The sequence below is a fragment of the Cervus elaphus genome, chromosome 25 (genome assembly GCF_910594005.1).
Source record: "Cervus elaphus chromosome 25, mCerEla1.1, whole genome shotgun sequence".
Lineage (NCBI taxonomy): Eukaryota > Metazoa > Chordata > Mammalia > Artiodactyla > Cervidae > Cervus > Cervus elaphus.
In genome coordinates, this window is record NC_057839.1 from 11,443,405 (window position 1) to 11,467,321 (window position 23,917).

Here is a 23,917-nt window from a genome sequence, read left to right on the forward strand (position 1 = left end):
ATACTTATTGTTAAAGCAGAATCAAACATGGTCTTCTTTACAAATTGACTCAAGAGATTGAAGGTGGGAGGAGAAGGGGACGACAGAGGATGAGATGGTTGGATGGCATCACCGATGCGATGGACATGAGTTTGAGCAAGCCCCAGGAGTTGGTGATGGGCAGGGGAGCCTGGTGTGCTGCAGTCCATGGGGTCGCAAAGAGTTGGAAACGACTGAGCGACTGAACTGAACTGAGAGAGTTTCCTACCACTAATGATGCACTATCTTGCACTATCTTAAATAACTTGTACTCACAACATAAGCAAATAAAACCACATTATGTGGATGTCTATGGTAATAATGTTGTGTAGAAAATCATGTGTATGACCTCAGAGCATTCTCCTAGAAATTATAGAAAAATGAAGTTCATATATGCTACTATCAACAAATTTCATGCAATTGTCTATTTTCAGTTCTTTCTCATCACGTGGATCTTTTCCCATTGAAAGATAAGAATGGGTTAGACAGGTGAGCCTCAAAATCTTTTTTCCTAAGGGGAAAACTGTAAAAGAAAAAAAAAACTGACCACTGCTTTCCACTTGTTTTCTATGAGGAAACTGTTTTTGACTCGAGCCTTCTGTTTTTTTAATTGGGAACACTTTGTCAAGAATCTATCTTAGTACACCTGAAACTAATATAACTTCAATTATATCTCAATTAAGAAAAACTTTATGTGAGTGCAGAGTTTTAGAGTAGCGTTTATTGAAAATTGTCAACCCTCATTAACAGAATTCTAAACTAAAACCCTTTTGGTCAATATAGCCATCACACAGTCACAGCTAGTACAGTAAATTTGAAGAAAGAAAAGTCTGCATTAATATATATGTTTAAAGACATAATCCTGCTTAAAATTTCTTCTATAGCACTAATAATCCAATGGGAACTCTCTTCTTACTTTCATGAATAGGGGTCTTATTTGTACATACTGCAAATCATACTATTTGCTTCCCAAACCAAAGACTTGTAAGCAGTCTCTCTCAAATCAGTTAAACCCCTTATTTTATAGTGTATACAATTAATTTATTTTAAAAACATCCTTTATACTAGAAAGCTTCAGCCTAACCTTTAAGTGATAGAAATGATGTTAATAATCAGAGAAATTAAGAAAAAGCTCCAAAGAGGTTCAGGGCAAGCGTACTTTTCATAACCACAAACATGTGAGTAACACAGTAAAGCATCTAACACACTTTGGTATGTCATTGCATTTATCTTCACAACAATCCTACAAAGGAAGTGACATTAACTCCATGTGACAGATATGGAAGCTGAGGCCCAGGGACTTAGGCAAGATCACGTAGCTCGTGTTCCTTCCAAACATTGTTGAAAAGTTTCATCTTTAATTAAAAATGGGTGTTGGTTAGGTTTTGTTTCCACATTTCTGGCTAGCATCTAATAATTATTGATGACTTCTGAACCCACTGTGTCAACATTACAATAGCCAAATATCTTCATTGTTTTCTGAGGGAACTCACCTTACTACTCAGCACCACAAACTTGATGGAGAGAAAAGGCTATGGAAAAAGCAGGTTTCTCATGATTTTCAAAGTAACACTGCCACCTCGTGGACTACCAGTGAGCTAGTGGTTCTAATGCATGGTTTAAGTTCCACCTGATTAAAATTCCCAATGGGCAATAAGGCCAGTTTCCAGAAACATTTTACATTGCAGCTCTCAGAAAATACAACCACTTCATCTTGTACACAGTGACCACACTGCTGTTTTCATGTGAACCGCCCAAACTGGACCCAATAAGCATTCCTTCATTCCATTCAGTTATTCAGCACATTTACTAAGCACCAACTAGGAATCGTGGATAAAGTCAAGAATACAAAGAAGAATAAAGACATATTCCGTGTTTCTAGAATACTCCTGCAGTGGATGAAACTAGGTACTCTTCAACCAGACTGTCTAAGTTCAAATCCCAGATCTGGCACAAACCAGCTGTGTGATTTTAGACAAGTCACCTAAACTTACTGTGCCCCTTCAGGGTCACTATGTGTAGAATGGGAATAAGAGTAGCCCTTGCCCCCAATAAGGTTAAGTATCTTATTTACCCTAAGGGGCTTCCCTGGCGGCTCAGAAGGTAAGAATCTGCCTACAATGCAGGAGACCCCGGTTTGATCCCTGGGTCGGGAAGATCCCCTGAAGGAAATGGCAACCCGCTCCAGTATCCTTGCCTGAAGAATTCCATGGACAAGAGGAGTCTGATGGGCTATTGTCCATGGGGTGGACAGGAGTCAGACACACTGAGCAACTTTTACTCACCCTCACTCAACCTATGGAATACAAAGTACCTGGGAGGAGAGAAGGTCTTCACTCTAGAATTAGGGTAATTCACATCAATTTATCCCAGTATAAACACCTCAAAATGCACAAGAACTTACGAAAAAGCATACTCAACGTGTAACTGTGTAAGAGTGGAGAGTCTAAATGCCCATCGAGGGAGGACTGGCTAAACTGATTACGGCCCATCTTGTTCAGCGAGATAGGGCAGGATAAAGAAAAGGATGAAGCAGAGCTCTGTGTACTAAGTTGGCAGATTCTCTGACGCACAGTAAGTGGAAGTGAAATGCAGAGCAGCAAGTATAACGTACTCCCATTTGTTTAGAGTTGAGGGTGTATGTGTGTGTGTTAGTCGCTCAATTGTGTCCGACTCTTTCCCAGCCATGGACTGTAGCCCACCAGGCCCCTGTCCATGGGATTCTCCAGGCAAGAATACTGGAGTTGTCATTCCCTTCTCCAGGGGGTCTTCCTGACTCAGGGATCGAGCCTAGGTCGCTTGCATCAAAGGTAGATTCTTTACCATCTGAGCCACCAGGGAAGCCCAGAGTTGAGGGTATGTTTGCTCTTTTATTTAAAGACGTGTAGACTACTTGGGGAAGAATGTTGTGTGGATCGCCTTCCTGATCCTCTGCTCCAGACTCCTTCTAGGTTGTGTTCAGAACTGCAGAGCTGGAAGACTACAAACCACATCTCTCAGACTCCACTGCAGATAGTGCTCTGGATGCAGGATTCAGTTCAGTTCAGTCACTCAATCATGTCCAACTCTTTGCGACCCCATGAATCGCAGCACACCAGGCCTCCCTGTCCATCACCAACTCCCAGAGTCTACTCAAACCCATGTCCATCAAGTCGGTGATGCCATCCAGCCACCTCATCCTCTGTCGTCCCCTCCTCCTCCCAACCCCAATCCCTCCCAGCATCAGGGTCTTTTCCAATGAGTCAACTCGTCGCATGAGGTGGCCAAAGTATTGGAGTTTCAGCTTCAGCATCAGTCCTTCTAATGAACACCCAGGGCTGATCTCCTTTAGGATGGACTGGTTGGATATTCTTGCAGTCCAAAGGACTGTCAAGAGTCTTCTCCAATACCACAGTTTAAAAGCATCAATTCTTCGGCACTCAGCTTTCCTCACAGTCCAACTCTCACATCCATACATGACCACTGGAAAAACCATAGCCTTGACTAGACAGACCTTTGTGGACAAAGTAATCTCTCTGCTTTTTAATATGCTGTCTAGGTTGGTCATAACTTTCCTTCCAAGGAGTAAGCGTCTTTTAAATTCATGGCTGCAATCACCATCTGCAGCGATTTTGGAGCCCAAAAAAATAAAGTCTGACACTGTTTCCACTGTCTCCCCAGCTATTTCCCATGAAGTGATGGGACCAGATGCCATGATCTTAGTTTTCTGAATGTTGAGCTTTAAGCCAACTTTTTCACTCTCCTCCTTCACTTTCATCAAGAGGCTTTTTAGTTCCTCTTCACTTTCTGCTATAAGGGTGGTGTCATCTGCGTATCTGAGGTTATTGATATTTCTCCCGGCAATCTTGATTCCAGCTTGTGCTTCTTCCAGCCCAGCGTTTCTCATGATGCACTCTGCACATGTTACATAAGCAGGATGCAGGATTAGGCGCCACTAATCAGATACACTCACACAAGATGTGGAAGGCGGGAGGCAGAGGGGGCCAGCTTCCTCTGTGGTCCTCCTGAGTGCTGCTGATGCTGTCCCCACACCCCTCACACAGCTGTCCTAACAGGTAGGGCAGGTGAGCCTCAGTGCTTCTGGACCACCCTCCCCCATTCCTTCCCAAGAAAACCTCTTCTTAAACTTTGTCATTTGACTTCGTATGTAATACTCCACTTTATTGTTCATCAATAAGGGCCACTCTCTATTGATTCTTTTTTTTTAAAAAATTACTTACTTTTTGGCTGCACTGGGTCTTCATTGCTACACATGGGCTTTTTCAAGTTGTGGCGAGCGGGGACTCCTCTCTAGTTGCAATGGCTTCTCTTGTTGCTGAGCCCCAGGGTGTGCGGGCTTCAGCAGTTGGGGCACACAGGCTTATGTTCCCTGCATTGGCAGGATTTCCAACCACTGGACCACCAGGGAAGTCTTCCCCATAGATTTTTCAACACTGTAGCTTCTCGCTTGCTGTCTCTCTCTGACGTTATACTTGGCTTTATTCCGTCATAATTCTTGGCTTGTTCACCAGCATATTTCATGTCTCCAGCTTACTACCTTTAACACACAAACTAACTCCTCAACTCCACACACACCAACAGTCCACCAACCCGGTCATTCTCACTCCCTGGTGACCTCATTTCCTTCTTACCCAGCTGTGACTCTGCGGTGCACTGTGCACTGCTTTCACGTCACAGCAATGCCCTGGTCCCTTTCTTAATTATTCTGCACTCACTGATGAAACCTCCGCTGGTGATTAAGTCCATACCTCAGCCTACCCCACATCTGCATCCTCAGAGCCAAACGTGACTAGAGAAAAATAGTCATGCTGACTGGGCTTGCCTGAAGTCTGTAACACTTCCCGCACATAGGCCTGAGCTCTGCTGGTAATGCTACTTCCCTTTCTAGTACTTTTATTCCCCCAACAATAATAAAAGCAAACAGAAATATTCTAGGTACTTTTATAGGCATTAACTCACTTAATTCTCACAGCCACTTTCTGTGGTTGTGTCTAATTAATAGATGAAGAAAATGAAATACAAAGTGGTAAAATAACTTGTCCAAAGTCACAGTCACACAGTCAGCGAGTGCCGAGCCAAGATTCACACTCAGGCAGACAGGCTCCGAAGTGTGAGCCTGTCTCATATCTCATATTGCCCTCTCTCATATCTACTCTGTGTTCTTTTCAAACTTTCAACACCTCTGATCTTCTCCAACCAGTTTCAGTTGGTTTTTTCTGCAATAAAGGAACTCATTAAAGAACTTCCACAAACCACCATCATCACCTCTACACACAATTGCATCTGTGTCGTATCTCTGTCCTTCTTCCCGAACAATGCCCCAACTATTCACACACTGTCTAAGCCAACCCTTCCCTTCGGGCACTCAGACCCGCGCCTCCTCCCAAGGACACTGACCCAGCCATTGGCATCCTCTCCTATAATCCTCAGTTTCCCCTTCTCTACAAAGGGATTATCCCCACGAGCATACACTGTCACTCCATTCAGAAAATTACTATATTTTAACAATCATTTTAAATGAGGCTTTTAATTAATGTTTGATAGAGCTGATTTAAGTTGAACAGACTAAATTTCTTTAAACAAACTTACTTATACTCCAGAGTCCTTTAAACAGCTTAATAGCATGTATACATTGAAGGTATTTGATTTTCTTGTAAATAGCACTTCAAATGCAACAAGCATTTGAAGAAACAAGCATCTGACCCAACAAGCAAACTTTCCATAGTACATAACTTAATTAAAATAAATTAAATGTACAGTGAGTAAGTTCTCTGAAATACTTCAATATTTCTGCAAGTTTAATAACATCTTAAAATACATTTCAACTAAAATTCACAAATCTAAAAACCTGTTAGGCATTTTTAGGCGTTTTAAGTTGGAAATGAAGGCCCAATGTTACACTGTAATATGCCAATTACAAATACTACTTCAAATAGCAAATACTACAGTTTGTCCCAAACTTTAAAAACTATTCATGAACTTAACACTGAACTACTGATTGTTATGGGAATTGTTTCCTAGCCTTTTTGAAAATTTATAGTTATTACATATCTCATCTAAAAACCGGCAGCACTCTGGTGAAGTTGTGTAAAGGGAATGAGTGGTTTTGGCCCCAGCAAGCAGGCCAGGTTACAGTGCTGGGATGAGGAACTCAAGCTTCGGGAATTCAAGGGTGAATTCAATGCTAAATGAGAATACCAACCCTGGATGGTTGTGGTAAGACCCAGATCAAATAATGCATGAGAAAACTCTTCTCAAAAAACTCTTATCTTCCAAAAAAGTTAGTTTTTTAGAAGAACCTCAACCTTTCAGCTTTACTAGTATCCCATTTATCAGTGTATTTATGAAATTTAAAAAAACTTATAAATTAACCCTTCTTTACATGAAGACACAGCTTCTGACCTTGACTAATCTCATAATTACTCAAGGAAGCAAATTCTTGAGTTCTTATAAGCCACTGGGCTTCACAACGGCGTAAATCAATTCATGAAGGGAAATCCAGACTCTCTGAACATACATCCTTATCAGAACATAGGAATATTTCTTTCTGCTTTAAAAATACACATATAAATTCACAGAACTGAATGTGAATTTAAGAGGAGACTGCAGTTACAAAATCTTCCTTTAATTAAGGATTCTTCTAGCCTAAGACCTATTTCCTTACAGATAGTTAACTACTTCAGGAACTGGGGAAAGGTGAAAAAGGGACCAAGTGTAAAATCAGTGTGCCAAGTGTAAAATCAGTGTGCTAGAAATCAATAGTCAGTGACTATCCATCAGGAATTGATACATCCCAGAAAGTCAAGAAGAAAATAAGAGTCTCTTTATAAAAAAATGTGATTTATGTTGAACTTAAAAAAAAAAGATACAAGGGGTTCTGAAACACAAAATGAAGTTAAGAATAGAGGAGGGAAAAATAACCTAAACACAGGCCAAAGAAAATGGTTTTCAGAGGTAGGTAGCTGCAAGATAAGCTCCAAATACACATTAAAAAAGGCTGAAATGCTATTGGTCACAAGAGAAATGGCAAATTTTATCATTCCCCTGACCTGAAACAAGCTGAAAAGCTGGTAGAAAGGCTGCATACTGAGGGGGAAGAGGAAAAATATGGTCCCGAAGGCTTACCTGCAGGCCCTGTTCTGAGCAGCACAGTCAAGATTACGGGAAGAAAAAGAAAACACAGGCTGGTGAGCACAATTTCTAGGTATCAAATCTACCTCATCACATTCTCTGAATACATGTCAAACTCGTGTCAAGTATTCGGAGTTGGCCACTAATCTGCCACACTGGCAACAGATACAGTCCAATTACCAGCTGAGATGGAACTTGTGACCTGGGATAAATGATGACAGCAAGGAAATGGGGCACACTCGGCTGGAGCCTGGGGACCCCAAGTGCACTGACTGGAGAATTTACTGGTTGTTGCCACTTGTATTTCCACGATAGAAGGAAAAATAAAGCCCTGTTCCTTTGGCAGGATTCTTTAAGTTGAAACCCTCTCCAGAGTTCTGAATGTCTACTCAAATGCTGAAACAGAACTCAGCTATATTAAAATTAATGTTGACCTGTCCAAGATGGACATACATTGTGACCAAAACTGAGATCTCTTCCAGCTGAAGATGCCACGAAATAATTCAAAGCAGAACATGGAAAACCATGTTTAAAAACAGTTTCTTATTTTCCAAGCATAGTCATTCCAGTCTCTTCTATAAAATTGCTTCTGCAAATAGATTTTTGTAATGTATCAGAGATTCTCTTCCCAATAGTTAATAGCATCAAATCTATTCCATGTTAGGAGTTCTTACATCTCCTGTTAAGCAGACACTATGATTCACTCTTATTGTTCTCTAGAAATCCATCAGATGTACCATGCTGCAATACAGAAGTGCTTTCTTTCCTTGTCATGGTAGCAAAAAGCATATCCATCATCCCCAAGGTTTCCAGCAGTTCTCTTTGGTAATCAATCTCTTTTTCTACTAGTCCTTGAAGTACCAAAAACTTTTTATCAACTACAGGTGACTGACCAATCACAGGTAGATATATATCTAGAAAGAGAGGAAACATTCACTATAAACATCTTTCTAAACAAAATGTGAACAGCAGAATTTAGAAAAAGTACAAAACTATTAAAGACACTGAAAAATCTGTACTTGTACAATTTATGTTTTACATAAACAATCCATCTGAATAAATGTATTTCAGAGAGAAATAATTAATTCTGACTTATTTTTCATTTTCTCATTAAAAATTAGTCATGGTCATTGTAGGTATTTAAAGAAAAAAACTTTTTAAATTATAATAACCCTAGTGCCAGCAATTGAAAGCCAATCCAATGTAAACATTTTACTCTATTTTAAAATGCACTGATTTACTATTATTGTTTTCTCCATGAAATCTTTGCTGGAGACTTGATAATGACAAGGTATTTCAATCTATTTGATTTCATTATCTGACACCTCTACTTCTTCAAGCATGCTAGAATTTTAGCAACTACTTACCAATAATTATTTCAGCAGCATTAATCAAAACAGGGGCAAATCTTGGCTGAGACAGATTCCTACAAAGCAAAAATTCTGTTTACTGAAACCTGCAAACTTTAAAAAAAATCCTTAAAACAGATTTACTAAACTGTTCTGTCAGGTCTCTACAAACCTCAAACTAAAAGTAAATTTGGAGATAAAATTTCAGATGCAAAATACATGCATTTCAGAGACATAAAACATACCTTATCAAAAAATTAAGAACACGACTGATTTCCTTTTCATCTCGACCTGCAAGGGCGTTTGCAAGGACTCCTCTTCGATTTAGCTCCTTTATGATGGAAACTGTAATCTCGGGCGTCTTTATTGTACAAGTGGGCTAGAAAATTTTTCAGAGTCAACATGAGCAGCACAAGAAAAGAGTCACAGTCTTAGTACTCACTAATAATTACCAAATTTAAATGGGTTTTTTTTCCTTCCCAGTTTAGAGTCATGGCAAGAAACAAAATAATTCTTTTAAAAATAAACTCAATGAAAAAAAAAAAAAAAACCTCAATGTTACATGGCAGCCTGGATGGGAGGGGAACTTGGGAAAGAATGGATATATTTATAGCTGAATGGATACATGAACAGTTGAGTCCCTTCACTGTCTACCTGAAACTATCACAACACTGTTAACTGGCTATACCCCAATACAAAATAAAAAGTTTAAAATAAAAAATAATTTTTTTAAGCTCCGGAATTCCCTGGTGGCCTGGTGGTTGAGAATTTGCCTGCCAGTTCAGGGAACTCAGATTCAATCCCTGGCCTGGGATGATTTCACATGCCACAGGGCACTATAAGCCCATGCGCTGCAACTACTGAAGCCCGGCACTTTCAAGTTCATCAGTTCAGTTCAGTAGCTCAGTTGTGTCCAACCCCAGGACTGTAGCACATTAGGTTTCCTGTCCATCACCAACTCCCAGAGCTTGCTCAAACTCATGTCCATCAAGTCAGTGATGCCATCCAACCATCTCATTCTCTGTTGTCCCCTTCTCCTCCTGCCCTCAATCTATCCCAGCAACAGGGTCTTTTTAAATGAGTTAGTTCTTCACATTAGGTGGCCAAAGTATTGGAGTTCCAGCTTCAGCATCAGTCCTTCCAATGAATATTCAGGACTGATTTCCTTTCGGATTGACTGGTTGGATCTCCTTGCAGTCCAGGGGACTCTCGAGTCTTCTCTAACACCACAGTTCAAAAGCATTAACTCTTCAGTGCTCAGCTTTCTTTATGGTCCAACTCTCACATCCATACATAACTACTGGAAAAACCATAACTTTGACTAGACGGACCTTTGTCTACAAAGTAATGTCTCTGCTTTTTAATATGCTGTCTAGGTTGGTCATAGCTTTTCTTCTAAGAAGCAAGTGTCTTTTCATTTCATGGTTGCAGTCACCATCTGCAGTGATTTTGAAGCCCAAGAAAATAAAGTCTGTCACTGTTTCCCCACCTATTTGCCATGAAGTGACTGGACTGGATGCCATCCAATTTGGAACCGACTGGTTCCACGTTGGGAAAGAAGTACGTCAAGGCTAGCGTCCATGCACCACAACAAAAGGAGCCACCACGAGACACCCGTGAACCGTAACTAGAGAGAGACCTCACTTGTCGCAACTAGAGAAAGCCCACACAGCAATGAAGACCCACTGCAGCTAAAAATAAACTTAAAAAATTAAAACTAATGTCCTTGCAGGTTCATCAGTTGCAACAAATAAACCCCACAGGCTATGCATGTGTGGGGCAGACGGCAGATGGGAAAGCTCTGTACCTCCCCTCAATTAAGCTGTGAACCTAAAACTGCTCTTAAAAGAAAGTCTTTATAAAAAAAAAAAAAATCACACACACTTTACTCACTCACCTCAAGGACTCTGTCAAGTGCCTTAGAGATCCGGAAGTTTTTCAGATCCCTGTCATACAATTCTAGGTGTTTCTTTGATGGCCTGTTGATCAAAATGTCATCCTGCATTGAAAAGTAAATTTACAAAGAAAAATCAATATCCAAATAGAGTTTTATTTGAAATAATCATAGCTCCACAGTGTCCTTGAACTCTATCATAAATAAGGGTCATAAGCCCATGAAGTCAAGCAAATAAAAACAGAATAATCTGCCACATCACCATGTTCTTGGTGCCCTGTGATTTTAACTTAGGATGCACACACAACACCCCACCCTCGCAGACACTGCTCACTGCAGTTCTGTTTACACAGCAGGCAGTGACTGAGCAGAGAGAGAAAACAGCAATCAGAGCAGCCACCTAGCCCCAACAAAGAGATCCTGGATCAATCACAACTTCTCTGTATCTCCATCTTCTCAGATGCCAAATGGAGATATTATTGGCTCTACTCTTTCTCAGGGTTATTTAGAAGATCAAACCAGACAGTGTGTGAAAGACACGGTTCTGAGCACAACAACGTTGCTATGATTCAGGGCATTAAGAAGTATCATTAGACAGTTTCTTCAACAAATGGTTTTGGGAAAACCAGACAGTTACATTCCCATTACTTATTAATTTAAAGTTCCTAATCCAGCAATCTGGAGATAAATACGAAGTAGAGAAAAGTAAAATGAAGCTAAAAATGAAGCTAACTGCCAGGTGAACTTAACAGTTTTTCAGTAATGTGCAGGGATGAAGCTGGCTACTCTAACAACTTTCATCTTTAAAAAATATATATGAAATATACAAATACCTGTTGTTTCATATAATTTTTCCCCTTAATAAAAGTTCGATATGCAGGCCTTCTTCTCCTGGGCACAGATTCCTTCTTTGCTTCAGATTTCCGATGTTTAACACTCAGTATTCCATTGGTCATTCCTACAACTATTGTCTCATCTTCATGCTAACAGCAATTAGAAAAGTAAGTTAGTGTATTAGGAACTCATAATTCACCTTGCTTTTTCTTCCAAATACCATTTATTATGTGCTTGCCACTTGTCCGTACTTTCAAGAGTTCCATTAAGATACTGATTCTCTGCCTAACAGTGACTGACCTATGTGAAAAGTTAAAGTAAAATCATTTTTATTCCTCCAAGATACTAGTGTTTGACAGGATCTGCTGGAGAAGGGATAGGCTACCCACTCCAGTATTCTCAGGCTTCCCTTTTGTGGCTCAGCTGGTAAAGAATCCACCTGCAATGAGGGAGACCTGGGTTCCATCCCTGAGTTGGGAAGATCCCCTGGAGAAGGGAAAGGCTACCACTGCAGTATTCTGGCCTGAAGAATTCCATGGACTGTATAGTCCATGGGGTCACAAAGAGTCAGACACCACTGAGAAATGTTCACTTTTTTAATTACACTTGGAAATTATTACTGCCAGTTGGTATAATAATACGCAGTTAATAACATATTGGGAAATATTTCCAAAATAATTTTTCCCCACACCCTCCTCCCAGAAAAGAATGACGTGGTGGCATGCGTGTGTGCATCCATGTTAAGCTGCTTCAGTCGTGTCCAACTCTTTTGTGACCCCATGGACTGTAGCCCGCCAGGCTCCTCTGTCCCCAGGATTCTCCTGGCAAGAACACTGGAGTGGGTTGCCACGCCCTCCTCCAGGGGATCTTCCCGACCCAGGGACTGAACCCACGTCTCCTACATCTCCTGCACCAGCAGGTGTGTTCTCTCCCACGAGTGCCACCAGCGAAGCCCCAGCGGTGGCACGCCTTTCCAAAATCTTGTCAAGAAAATACTTTATGACTCTTTTCCACTCCCAGTTCAGATTTCCATATAAGGTGTCCAAATCTATTCCTCCTCCTCAATAGCTCATGAAACGTGACACTAAACACCCCAGAAAGAGCAGTTAACAGAGAAAAGGAGACATTTCATTTTGATGCCCCTTTGTCTCCCCCCACCGCCTTTCTTTTTGGCTTAGAGAGCCAACCTGACTTTTTGGAGTGTTTAACCCTTGAGTTAAATGTGCTGAAGAGAGATTTATCTACTTTCCAGGTCCTGCCCTTAGTGTTGACAATGCCTACACAACACTACAGTTAGTTTGAGGTGTTCAATAAGTGGGACCTAAATCTGAATTCATGCTTAGTTATTGAGACAACTCATATATTCCAGCAATTATCTTAACCCAATTATCTAATGTGACAAGAAGAAAATAATACTTATTCAAATACAAAGATAAACCCTAATACTTCATGTTAGTTTCATTTAACAGGCAAGGTTAGTCAAAGTTAAAAAAAAAAAGAGCTAAAAGTACTTACTGCAAGTGCAAGACTCAAAATTGAAGCTGTATAATCAAAACTGTGGACTACTTTGTAGGAAGTTGTGCTATAAACTTTCACCTTCCTAACCAAAAAGGAAAAAAAGAGCTGTGTCACAAAGCATTTTAGAAATGAGTATAAAAAATTACTATTTTTTAAAATTCAATACATGAATATTAAAACATACAACAATGAAGAAAAATGATTAGTAATATTAGTTACAAAGTAATCTATCACTGAATCTCTTTTAAAAATGAACTCTTTTTTATTGTTTGCATAAAGACTTCAACCAGCCACCAGAAGGATGGACCACTGTCTCCTGAAGATGAAACTCGAAACTAAAGAAACGGCATCAAAGTCCATGGAAGTCAAAGGGTAGGGTTCCCCAGCTGCATCACCATCACTGACACTGTGGGCAGGACAGTTCTCCGTCACGGTGGCTGTCCCTACTCTGCAGGGTGTTCAAGAGCATTCTCGACCTCTCCTCCCTGCATCCCAAGAACACTCCACCCCCAGGTTGTGACAATAACCAAAAGTGTCCGCAGAAGGTCACTCTGGGTTGAGAACTACTATGAATAGAGCTAACTTACCAATAGCTTTTGAAGGACACATCTAAAAATCAAGTCCCAAATTGCCTAGTAACACCACTGCAGGGAATTTGCTTTATATTTACATACCAAGTTCCTCTGGATCAGAAGTATTTTCTAGCTTTTAAAATATGTATACTTTTTAATAAATATGCTGAAAAACCAAGGCTTTACATAACAATGGAAAAAGAAATATGGAAATAAAAGGAGCAACAACAGATAAATGAAAGTAAATTCTAGAACTGGGTCATCACTCTAGCCACATGCGGCTAATGAGCACTTAAAATGTGGACAGTGAAAGAGAAGTGAATTTATTTTACTTAATTTTAAAACCGAGGCAGTATAAAAATACTTTTCTATTAAATACAACTATATTTCACTTTAATCATAAAGTATTATTATTGTATCATCGGGCATGTATATGAGGCTGAACTTGTTTCTGGTCTATCATTAATAATTTTATGCTGATTACATACTAAAATAATATTTTAGAGTAAATATTATTATTAAATTAATTTTACCTATTAAACATGGCTGGCAAAACTGAAAATTACATAGTAACTCACACTGTGTTTCTGTTGTACAGCGCTGTTATGGAACATAAACTAATAAAACACTAATACCTACTGAAAATAGTAATATTTAGAAATATGTAACTTCTATACATTAACACATAGGAATTTTTACATGAAGTTTTAAATTTTAAAGAATATAAGCTAGAATATATATATATACATACTCATAAATATTTCAAAATATACAATAATGATTTTAAAAGAAAACTACAGAATAACAAATTATTTTAAAAGAATATTCAAATGATTCAATAAATTCCTGAAGTATATTAATTAAAGCAAAAAATTATATCAAGGGAGAAAATAAGCTTGCTATATATAAATGTAAGGTCAAAACTATTTTCAACTCAACAGATTTTTCCATGGAAATCATCTGGCAGCAGATTAATGCTATCACAAGTTGTGCAGAAATAACATTTCTTCAAGCAGTAAATATATGCACACTAAGAATGATTAAGAAAGAAAATTAAAATGCTAACCTATCCAGTGAGCCAGAGAGTAACCTCTGTCCAGAGCTGCTGAGACATAAACATGTCACAGTTTTATGATGATTTTTCAAAGACACGAGCAACTGTCCTCCTTTCAGCATGTCCCAGACTTTAACATACCGACCTCCTATGAAAAGAAACAATCGTTAGTTTAATTTGGAAAACAACTGAAAAGCACCATAAAATCATTCTTCAAAGGAATTTTGTGCAAAAATGGAAAAGAATAATGAAGATATAGTTTCCTAAAAATTCTGTGAATCCCAACAAAACTGAAAAACTTCTCTATAACTTTTACTCTAAGAGCTAGAAGCATTCTTAAAGGCAATTTAATCCAACGGTTTAAAAAGAAATTTTTTAATACGGCATCTTTTCTTTCAGCGAAGTATTATGCAAAGGTCTAGCAGGTAAAACAGAAAAAGAGGCTGGGGAGCTAGGGGTGGGTGGGGACAAAGTTCTTACCTATCCTGACTGTGAAAAAGGAGCTGGAACCCAATTCTCAGTCCCTGTCTCCCCAGACCACAGTTTGAAACTACTGACTTCATCCAGTGGTCAAAGGCAGACCTCTCATTTTCAAGGTCTATCTATACTGGTTAAGGGATTGCCCAAAGGTCACACAATAATTAGTGACAGACGGAGGTCAGTATACAGACATCCGTTCTTTCTGTTCAACTTGCAAATACTTCAATTTCTCAAAATAACAGAAAGAAAAATAGAAACTCTGACAATATTATCAACTTATTTTGAAATCAAATAGGTACTGGGGAAAGGAGTATAAAACGGGATAACTTCTATTTGGATTTTAGAATTAAGCAAAAAAACAAAGCAAAGCTATACACTACCTACGTATTCTTCTAACGCCAACACACGAGTTTTGACTTAACAAATGAAAAAAGCCAGTTTACTACTTTCATTATAAATATGAAAATGCACTATGAACAAAAATGAAAAAAACACCTCAGTTTCAACTTGACGAAAACTACACGGAGGCCACCCTGAGTCCATGTTGCCTCCTCCTCCAGCACCATCAGTTCTTTGCTGGGCAAGGCTGTTTCAACCAAGAGTCACATAGAAAGAGCAAAGCCTAATTCTAGGTCTGAAAGAACCTGCGTTTTCAAAAGCAGCTACAGATCTTGTATGTAGGAACAGCAGGAGTCTGACCTGGATTTCTGGGTAAGTACACAACACAGGCTCTCAAATTCTGAGATCGCTGATTTGCTACTTACCACTTTCTCTTGGACAAATTACTTAAAACTTTGTCTTTATTTTGTAAAACAGAGAAAACTATCTTTTAAGCACATCTAGGGGACTGGAGATAATACGTTTATAAAAGCACAGTGCCTGGCTCATAGTACATACTCAGGAAATGAAAACTGCTTGCCTATCCCACTTATCAACTGTCTGAGCAAAAAACTAAATGTGCGATTCAAGGGCACACTGACAAAGACACACCTGACTTGAGACAAACAATACTGGTGAAACGATTTTTAAAAGAAATACCTGCTGACACCAGAAGACCTCCAGAGGGAAAAAGCAGGACACTCTCCACTGGCTGTCCATGCTCAGCAGAGATAACATTCTGGTTTGCCCGTGCATCAAACATCTTCACAGTGTGATCATATGACCCTAAAACAAAAACGTGTCTCTGTGTGCATATTCAAACAAAACTTTTAAAAGGAGAAAAGGCTTAGATGAAATTCTAAAAAGACATATGTATACTCAAGAAGATACAGTACTTCTAAACCCTCTGTTACCACTGTCTGTTTCTGAAACACTAACCTACATGGAACCTTAAACTATTCCTAGCTTCAGACGACTGAATCATCTGGGAGCCTTAAACAGACACTCATGAAGACTGAACCGCATGACCTCTGCTTCCTGACCACTGGGGAACCTCTGAACACCAGAGCCCGATGTTTCAAATCACATGTGGAGGACAATTAAGAACAATCCCCCAAAGAAGAAAAAGAAAATAAAACAACAGGAGAAACACATACATATTTCTTTGAAAAAGAATCCCAAAGAAACATGCAAGTATTATCAATAAAATTACCAACTTCAAGAAAGAAAAAGATTTCACTAACCTGTGACAAAGAGATCTGGGTTCAGTTTGCTAGCACATCCACACCTCACATAATCAGAATGTTCTTTGAATGTCAGAATTTCTTTGGAGTTTGGAATATCCCATAATTTAACTGTATAATCATCGGCCCCAGAAACCACATGGTATTTGTCAGCTGTAAAATCTACTGAATGAACTGCTCTGAAAAATCAAGAATCAATATATCAAAAAGCAAGAAAAAATTATTTCTGGTATCTTCTAACATCTGAAATAACAAGAAAAGCAGCTCATTTTCAGTAAGTAATTGTAGAGCGAAATCATGAGAGAAAAAGAAAATCTTAAAAATCTTTAAAACAGATGTTTATCCTCAAGCCAATTTAAAATGTATATATCCCTGGTACTATGAAGTTGATAAAAATACTGAACAATGGCCCTAAAATTATATTTTCTAACACGTTAACATTTCTACTTTGCTGCTCAGTGGGATGTTCTAAATGTTGGCACAAAGGTACTTTAATTTAAAAAATTTTTAAATGGGTAGTTCCTAAAAAATCCTAAGGAGACTTGCCACTAAGCAGGATCATGTTCCATGAATTTGCTATATTTAAAACATTTCACTGATGAACTAAGACTATCCTGATAATATACTATAAAAAAAAACACTTTTGAGATTTAAAATCAACAGTAAATTTCAGCAATGACATTGGTAATCCTGAAACAAAGTTATAAAACTGCCTTTGGCTGTTTAATTTATAAAGAAGCAAAACACCAAATACAAGTAGGAAAAAAAAAAATCCCACCTTCCAACTTGATTTCAAAAAAAAAAACTCCAATACAATCCAGGCCTCTTGAGTTCTCCATAACAGTTGTGAGGTTGCCTTTAGAACCTCAATGGGGTCACGAAACTCACTGAGAAGTTAATGAAAGCTACAGGACGTCTACATAGAGAAACACACATTTCCTAAAATGTCGCAAAAAATTCTAGGGAATTCATGAGCCCCATCAAGCTGGACCATAGGACTGAACCAAGTTATGCACGCTGTCTTAGAACAACCAGAAAATAATGGTAGTCCGTACTGGAATAATGGAAGTCCATAATGGTACATAATCTTCACAGAACTGTTTCTTTCAAAGCCTGTAAAACCAACAGAACTTACAACAAAACAGAAAAGCAACTATCTGTAACTGTATGGTGACAGATATCAAGCAGTTTATTGTGACAATCATTACACAATATATACAAATACTGAATCATTATGTTGTACACCTGAAACTAATAGAATGTATGCTAATTATACTTCAATTAAAACAAAACAAAACAAAACAACATCTGTCTCTTACTTAGTATGGCCTTCAAACTGTCTGAGGGGAGCCCTCCCGCTTATATCAAAAAGCTGAACACCACCATCTTCACTGCCAGCCACAAGGAGTCTTCCATCCTGTCGAAAAGTAGCACAGTAGGCTGTGTCTTTAAATCGTGAAAAGGTTTTTATAGGTTCTTGGGAGTATCGGCCATAAATGTGAATCTACAACAAGATAAAAAACATAGTATTTTACTAGATGGCTCAAGAACAGCAGTAAATATAAACTATATAAAAGAAAAATATTACATTTACCCTTGAAGAAGCTGTGACTGCATAGTTATATGGAGGCTGGGGAGAAAAGTCTACTTTTGACACTGCACCAAACTCCTTGATCTGAACAGGTGTCTTAATGAAAAATAACAGAGTATTAACAGAGTTACAACCATGCAGGCTACTTTGTACCTTGCCTTTTTTTCCACTAACACATCTTAGCTAACATATGAGCAATAGCTTTACCATCCATTGTAAGATATATCATAATTTACTTTACCAGTCCACTACTAACAAACAGGTTTTTCTGAGATTTCTAATATTACAGAAATTTCAATGAGAATCTTTACACATAAGGATAACATACACAAATTTTGGAGAGTATATTCACTGATTAAGTTCCAAGCTATGTAATTTACAAGACCACAAGTTATTTTTATTTTAACAGATAATGCCAGAATTGCCCTCTGGAAAGTTTGCGTCAATTTTCCCTACCTCAAGTATCAATGATCATCAAATTTTTTCATTTGTGCCAACAAATACATGAAAAGGTATCTAAATTATTATCCAATAATTATCCAGTTATTGTTTTAATTTGCATTTATTCAATTATGAGTGAAGTTGGAGCTCTTTTAATACATTTATTGGCCACTTAAATTTCTTTTTCCATAAACCTCCCAATCCCAACCTTTTTCCATTTTTCTATTAAGTCAATCATCTTTTTTATAAAGAAAGATCATTTAATTAGCTTTTGCAGATAACACAGAATTCATTTTACATCTCTTCCTCCTGAGATTAAGAAAAAAAATTTTTTAAAACCTTCTTTCATATGAGATTCAAGTTCTAAAATTTAATTTACTTGAACTGATTAATCATCTATTCTGTGTTAGATACCTGTATTATTAAACTGATTAAGGAATGTGGATATTTATATAACTCCAAAAAAAAAACCAGACATCAAATTTTCCACCCAAACTATAAGCTGCTGACAGATTATTTTTAGTTATTAATTCTTTACTAGCATATCCAAAGTATAACAAATGCTGGAGAAATTGGCATTAAGTGCAAAACAGCCCCCCCTTAATTTTGTCTCCACTTACCTTATAGTTATTCCAGTACAGTGTATCTTGGGTGATTTTTTCACCAAGTATAGGATATGTCTGGATTGCTACAGGCTTATAACCAGCCATACTTTCATATAGTTGCAGTTATCCAAGGGTAACTAGTTTGAAACTGGTGTTAGAAATAATTAAAGTGACTGTCTTACGTCTGAAAAAGAAAATATTTTATATACACATTACTACTATTCATAAACCTATATAGAGTCATGATTCTCACTCTGTGTCTTTTCTAAAGGTTGTGTGGTAGCTTACAGATTAGTGATCAGTAACCATTTAATCTTAATCCAGAAGAGACAATCTAAAGAAAGCAAGAAGAAAACAGACAGGGCTACCATAGTGTACCATCTGCTCAGTTATACGCAGAGACCACACACAAATGTTCCCACACCTAGCTGACCAATTTACAACATCTGGGAATAAATCTGGCTCAGCCATCCAGTTGCCAAAGCAGAGAGAAACACACTGGCTTGGAACGCTCATTTATTAACAACAGAAAATGTTAACATGGAACTGCAAATACAAATGCTTCCTAAAATTAAACTTAAGACAACATTTAATCTCTAAGAACATAGTCTAGGGACCTAGGGCTTCCCTGGTGGCTCAGAGGGTAAAGCGTCTGCCTACAATGTGGGAGACCCGGGTTCAATCCCTGGGTCAGGAAGATCCCATGGAGAAGGAAATGGCAACCCACTCCAGTATTCTTGCCTGGAAAATTCCATGGACAGAGAAGCCTGGTAGGCCACAGTCCATGGGGTCGCAAAGAGTTGGACACGACTGAGCAACTTTACTTCACTAGGGACCTGACTTCCTGAAAGCCTAAAACTGCCAAGAAGAAAGCAGAGCTGATATTTTAACGTAGAAGAATAAAATTAAATTTAAAAGCTTAAAATATGAATCTAATATTCTGATGTAAAAGATTAAAATTAAGTTAGTTGATTTTAAAAGGCTTAAACATAAGAAAGAAAACAAGAATAAAACAATTCTGAAATGAAATTCTAAATTAAAGTGACAGAAAAAAGATTAATTAAAGCTTTTATAATTCCACATTTGTTTTATTAAGTTCAGTTCAGTTCAGTTCAGTTGCTCAGTCGTGTCCGACTCTTTGTGACCCCATGAATCGCAGCACGCCAGGCCTCCCTGTCCATCACCAACTCCCGGAGTTTACTCAAACTCATGTCCATCGAGTCGCTGGTGCCATCCAGCCATCTCATCCTCTGTCGTCCCCTTCTCCTCCTGCCCCCAATCCCTCCCAGCATCAGAGTCTTTTCCAATGAGTCAACTCTTCGCATGAGGTGGCCAAAGTATTGCAGCTTCAGCTTCAGCATAAATCTAAGGTTTAAAAAAATAACTTTTCACAACATGAAGAGTGTTTCTTTGCACAAACTTCTTCACATCCCATAAGATCTTTACAATACCTTTACCTAAATGTTTTACAATGTTGTGCTAGTTTCTGCCATACAACAACTAATTAAAACTTTTAACTGACATGTAATTAAGTTGAAATGTCTTTCCAGAACCATTTAATTGCAACAAGGGAATGACTCAGTGGAGCAATTCATATATTCTGGAAAGTCTGAAAACACTGTATCAGTAATACCAAAATACACAGGTGCAACATATTTTAAAGGCATGGCAATCCATGATTTAAAAAAGGGAAACTTTTCTTTTCACTGAAGTACCTACAAAGTAACACACTGTTTTAGGCACTGGGGTGCAATGCTGAGTGAAACAGACATGGTCAGTGCCTTCATACACTGAGACTCTTCAATTCAGCTGGTAATTAGCACCAGCTAGGAATCTGGAATCAGTCTTAACTTGTCGTTCCTTCTCACTTCTAACATATAATATTTAGCAAGAGCTGCTGATTTTACCTTTCAAATCTTTCTAAACTTCATAATGTCCACACCTCCTAGTCAGACTGCTCTAATTCACATCTTCTCAACTACTGAAATAGTGCAATATAAGGTCTCCCTGACTGTCTTGTCTGTCTTCCAAATAGCCGTCAAAGTTACTAAACTACCATGCAAATCCAGCTTTTGCTACAAAACCCAAAACTGCCCAAAGAAGGTGCAAGCTCCTTCAAACAGAAGGAAGGCCCTCCATAATCTTGCCCTTGCTTATCTTTCCAGCTTCACTTCTTTTTACTCACTTAACACACCATGGTCCTTTTTGTCTCAGTATCTGTCTTCATCTGTCCTCTCTGGCAAGAATGATCTCTTTCTACCTACCTCCTATTTATCATTTAAAATTCAAGAATCACATCCTCCAGGAAACCTCTGACCTTCTTAACTAGGTTAGGGGCTTGTCTTTTATAAACCTACTTGACTGTATTTCTACCAATTCACATAATCATATGGCATCATTATGATCTTTTTTCCTCATTAGTCAAAGCAATGGCTTTTCCAGTAGTCATGTATGGATATTAGAGCAGGACCATAAAGAAAGCTCAGTGTCTAAGAATTGATGTTTTTGAACTGTGGTGTTGGAAAAGACTCTTGAGAGTCCTTTGGACTCCAAGGAGATCAAACCAGTCAGTCCTAAAGGAAATCAGTTCTGATCATTGAAAGGACTGATGCTGAAGCTGAAACTCCAATACTATGGCCACCTGATGGGAAGAACTGACTCACTGGAAAAAAGCCTGATGCTGCAAAAGATTGAAGGCAGGAGGAGAAGGGTATGACAGAGGATGAAATGGTCAGATGGCATCACCGACTCAAAGGACACGTGTTTGAGCAGGCTCCGGAAGTTGGTGATGGACAAGGAAGCTTGGCATGCTGCAGTCCGTGGGGTGGCAAAGAATCAGACACAACTGAGCAGCCGAACTGAAACTGAACATTTCATATTTGGAAGACTAAAAACAATTGCTCAATGGGGGCTTCCTTGGCTCAGACAGTAAAGAATCTGCCTGCAATGCAAAAGATGTGGGTTTGATTCCTGGGTCAGGAAGATCCCCTGGAAAAGGGAATGGCTATACCCACTCCAGTGTTCTTGCCTGGAGAATCCCACGGACAGAGCAGCCTCGTGGGCTACAGTCCATTGAATCGCAAAAGGTCAGACATGACTGAGCAACTAACATTTCAGTTTCAAAGAAATATTTGTGAAAGGAACAAAAGGAAGCATTGTGCTAGGTTATATGGGAAACAAAATTAAAACCATGAGTGGTGCAAACACTGCTATAAAGCACAAGTTCACAGAGTTTTTCTGTAAAAGGCCAAAGAATAAATATTTTAGGCTCTGTAGGCCAGCAGGCAAAATGGAGGATATTATGTAGTTACTTATACACCAAGAAAGAGAAAATTCCAAATTCTTTACTAACAAGCTACCCCCAAATAACTATGATATTCTGTTTATGAGTGAAAGAGACTCTTTGGAGAAGGGAGAGGAAGTTTCATGCACTTTGAATGATGGGTCCTGTCATCAAATAGGGCTTCCCTGGTGGCAAAGTGGTAAAGAACCCGCCTGTCAATTCAGGAGATGCAGGAGACTCAGGTTCAATCCCTGGCTCGGGAAGATACCCCAGAGGAGGGCATGGCAACCCTCTGTCCATGACAGAGAAGCCTGGGGAGCTAAGGCCCATAGGGTCACAGCGAGACACAACTGAAGCGACTTAGTACATATTCATCATCATACAAATCGCCAACATTCATCTATAAAAAGCATACTTGGCTCACTGAGGATCCCAAAACAGACAGTAGGCCAGATCTAGCCTGTCTGTGGGCCTTAGCCCCTCACTAGAGCAGGGCTGACCCTTGAACAGCACAGTTTTGAATTGTGCGGGTCTGCTTAGAAGCAGATTTATTTCAACAGTAATACCACAGTACTACAGAATTCTGCCTTGTTGAAAGCACAAGTGGAGCCTAGGATGTGAAGGAATCCCATACATGGAGAGTCCACTGTAAGTTATCCCTCCCAGGAAGGTCGGGGCCCCTAAAGCTGCCTCACCGCAGTGTTCAAGGGTCAACTATATAAGCGATGGAAAACAGAACGCTGCCTTGAAAGAAGTACTTTACAGTGGTTTGCCAGGTTAAAGTGAGGAACAGCATCAGGCAGGAGAGGGGCAGCAAGACGCTTCAAAAGCACGGATGCAAGAAGTGACGTGAAAATGAACAGGAAGAAAATAATCAGAGAGTGGTAACAGCCTGAAAAAACCAGGACTGAATGAAAACTAGATACTACTACATCACAAGGCAGAATACCAAAAGTATGCTATAAGTAATATACAGAAAACACAACGTTCAGACGAGACTTTAACTGGGAGGCTACCAGAAACATTCAAAGCGTGCACTTCAGTTGGGCATTTAATATAATATTAAAACTAATTAACCACTTAATAAGAGCGGGCACTGCAACCTGAGACAATCACATAATCAAAGACAGAGATGGAAATCCGCCTACTACTTTGAAAGGGTGTGGATTACTCCAGGGACTCATAATGGTGGACAGTAGGAGTGGACAGTGACCGCAGAGGAGGAAAATCTAGATCAAAACTAAATTGCGAGGATCCTGAGAGGTTGCTTAAGAAGTTTAGCCACTCCGCGGAGACCGGGAAGCCCTAGGGAAACATGCTAGATACCAAGAAAGGCCTGATGTGAGTCTGGGGTACCCTCGTTGGGAGCCCCCTTTACCTACCTCCGTGGGCCCGGACGGTCCGCCGAGACACCCCAGCGTCAAAGAGAATTTCTTGGACTCCGCCAGTCCCCTTCCTGGACTGTGCAAGAGAACAAGCAGAAGATCACGTGGATACTGTAAGAAACCCCTGAAACACGCCGCGA

At 39.1% G+C, this 23,917-nt stretch overlaps 1 protein-coding gene across 1 annotated transcript; it reads right to left on the bottom strand.

Annotated features, from left to right (window-relative positions):
• Positions 1-5,526: 5,526 nt before the first annotated feature.
• Positions 5,527-23,913, bottom strand: UTP15 (UTP15 small subunit processome component). Its single transcript, XM_043887453.1, has 13 exons — positions 23,775-23,913; positions 19,125-19,293; positions 18,067-18,159; positions 17,792-17,976; positions 16,473-16,651; positions 15,889-16,014; positions 14,383-14,518; positions 12,742-12,826; positions 11,226-11,375; positions 10,396-10,497; positions 8,744-8,877; positions 8,517-8,575; positions 5,527-8,063 (listed from the first exon to the last, which is right to left on the bottom strand). The coding sequence occupies exons 2-13, from the start codon at positions 19,212-19,214 to the stop codon at positions 7,843-7,845; spliced, it is 1,560 nt and encodes a 519-aa protein (XP_043743388.1). The 5' UTR covers positions 19,215-19,293; positions 23,775-23,913; the 3' UTR covers positions 5,527-7,842.
• Between the last annotated feature and the right edge of the window lie 4 nt (positions 23,914-23,917).

What these genes read in the sequence shown, in the direction of transcription:
- UTP15 (XM_043887453.1), bottom strand. Translation starts at nt 19,214, where the DNA reads ATGGCTGGTTATAAGCCTGTAGCAATCCAGACATATCCTATACTTGGT. An exon ending in CAGTCACAGCTTCTTCAAGG is followed by an intron (nt 17,977 to 18,066) that starts GTAAATGTAATA and finishes ATCTTGTTGTAG; the next exon opens with ATTCACATTTATGGCCGATA. An exon ending in CAGTTTGAAGGCCATACTAA is followed by an intron (nt 16,652 to 17,791) that starts GTAAGAGACAGA and finishes TTGATTTTTCAG; the next exon opens with AGCAGTTCATTCAGTAGATT.